The sequence below is a fragment of the Typopeltis vanoorti genome, chromosome 26 (assembly GCF_054136105.1).
Source record: "Typopeltis vanoorti isolate ZY-2024b chromosome 26, IOZ_Tvanoo_1.0, whole genome shotgun sequence".
NCBI classification, from domain to species: Eukaryota; Metazoa; Arthropoda; class Arachnida; order Uropygi; family Thelyphonidae; genus Typopeltis; species Typopeltis vanoorti.
In genome coordinates, this window is record NC_143574.1 from 21,766,938 (window position 1) to 21,768,172 (window position 1,235).

At 38.9% G+C, this 1,235-nt stretch overlaps 1 protein-coding gene across 1 annotated transcript; it reads right to left on the reverse strand.

Annotated features, from left to right (window-relative positions):
* Positions 1–286: 286 nt before the first annotated feature.
* Positions 287–787, reverse strand: LOC150092399 (protein CFDP2-like). The gene has a single exon (XM_090414857.1). It carries the CDS (start codon positions 785–787, stop codon positions 287–289), a length of 501 nt encoding a protein of 166 aa, XP_090270983.1.
* Positions 788–1,235: the final 448 nt, after the last annotated feature.

Sequence of the window (1,235 nt, forward strand, 5' to 3'; positions counted from 1 at the left end):
TGTGTGAGTGTATCGAATGCTTTAGTTAGATCAATAAAGACCATCAGGGAATTTTGTTTTTGTCTAAGGCGGTATTAATTACGTCTGTAAAGTGTTCCAAGAGAGATGTTGTTCCCTTATTTTTCTGAAAACCATATTGTGTTTTGGGAATAATACGGAAGGTCTCTGTGTATGCTGTGAGTTTCTTCAGTATGATCCGCTCCATAATTTGATTGATAATTGGTAATGTTGCTATGGGTCTGTAATTGCTGATTAATTTTTATTTAGGCACCTGAAATCGTTCATTTCAGGTGCCTAAATCATGCTCTCCAACAATTTCTCCATCACCCCCTCTGCCCACTTTAGCATTAAAGTCACCCATCACTATGTTTATCTCATGTTTCTTTCTTAGGTTTTTAATCTCTTTTAAGTGTTCATAAACCTCTTCAACTTCTTCACGTTTGTCAGCTGTGGGTGCATAAGCTTGTATACTATTTATATTAACAGGATTTAAGTTAAGTTGTAATATCATTATCCTTTGATAAAATGGGATCCAATTTATTACTGATTTATTGATTTCATGGTCTACTATTGCAGCTACACCAAGTCGATGTTTGTTCTCATCATTCCCGGAGTAATACATTGTCATGTTATGTTTCCGATACTTTCCAGATCCTGACCATCTTGTCTCGCAAATTTCCAAAATCTGTACGCCCAGTCTCTTCATTTCTATTATGGCATTTCTTAATTTACCAGCTTCATATAGAGTTCTGAGATTCCAAGTTGCGATTTTAAAAGTGGACACCATTTTGAACACTGAGATTCTTTGCACCCTTGTCCCATTTAAGGAACGGCGGGAACTCGGGACCAAGTGTAAGACCTTGCTCACCATAGATAAGATACGAGTAAGATAGAATAGCAGTTTCTCCATTTGTGTCTGCTCTGCAGTGTTACAGACATACACAATATAATCATATGCCATCTGCAAATCTATGATCACAAGCTTTTCCGTCATCATTTGGCTTCAACCTTGTGTCAGTACTGACAATGCTGCTTCCCATTGTCAGGGAAAGTGGCCCAAGAAGTTGCTTATTTAATGGCGGCACTACTCGCCATGTCGACGAGTTTTCATTGGGCTTCGTAAAGTTTTAAGTGAGACAAAGTCGCCACTACTGCTCCCCTACACCCTGATAGCTTAGCCGCTGTTGGTCCATGGCTGCTTATACGCCAGATTACCCTGCTTAAATAGTAGCTAG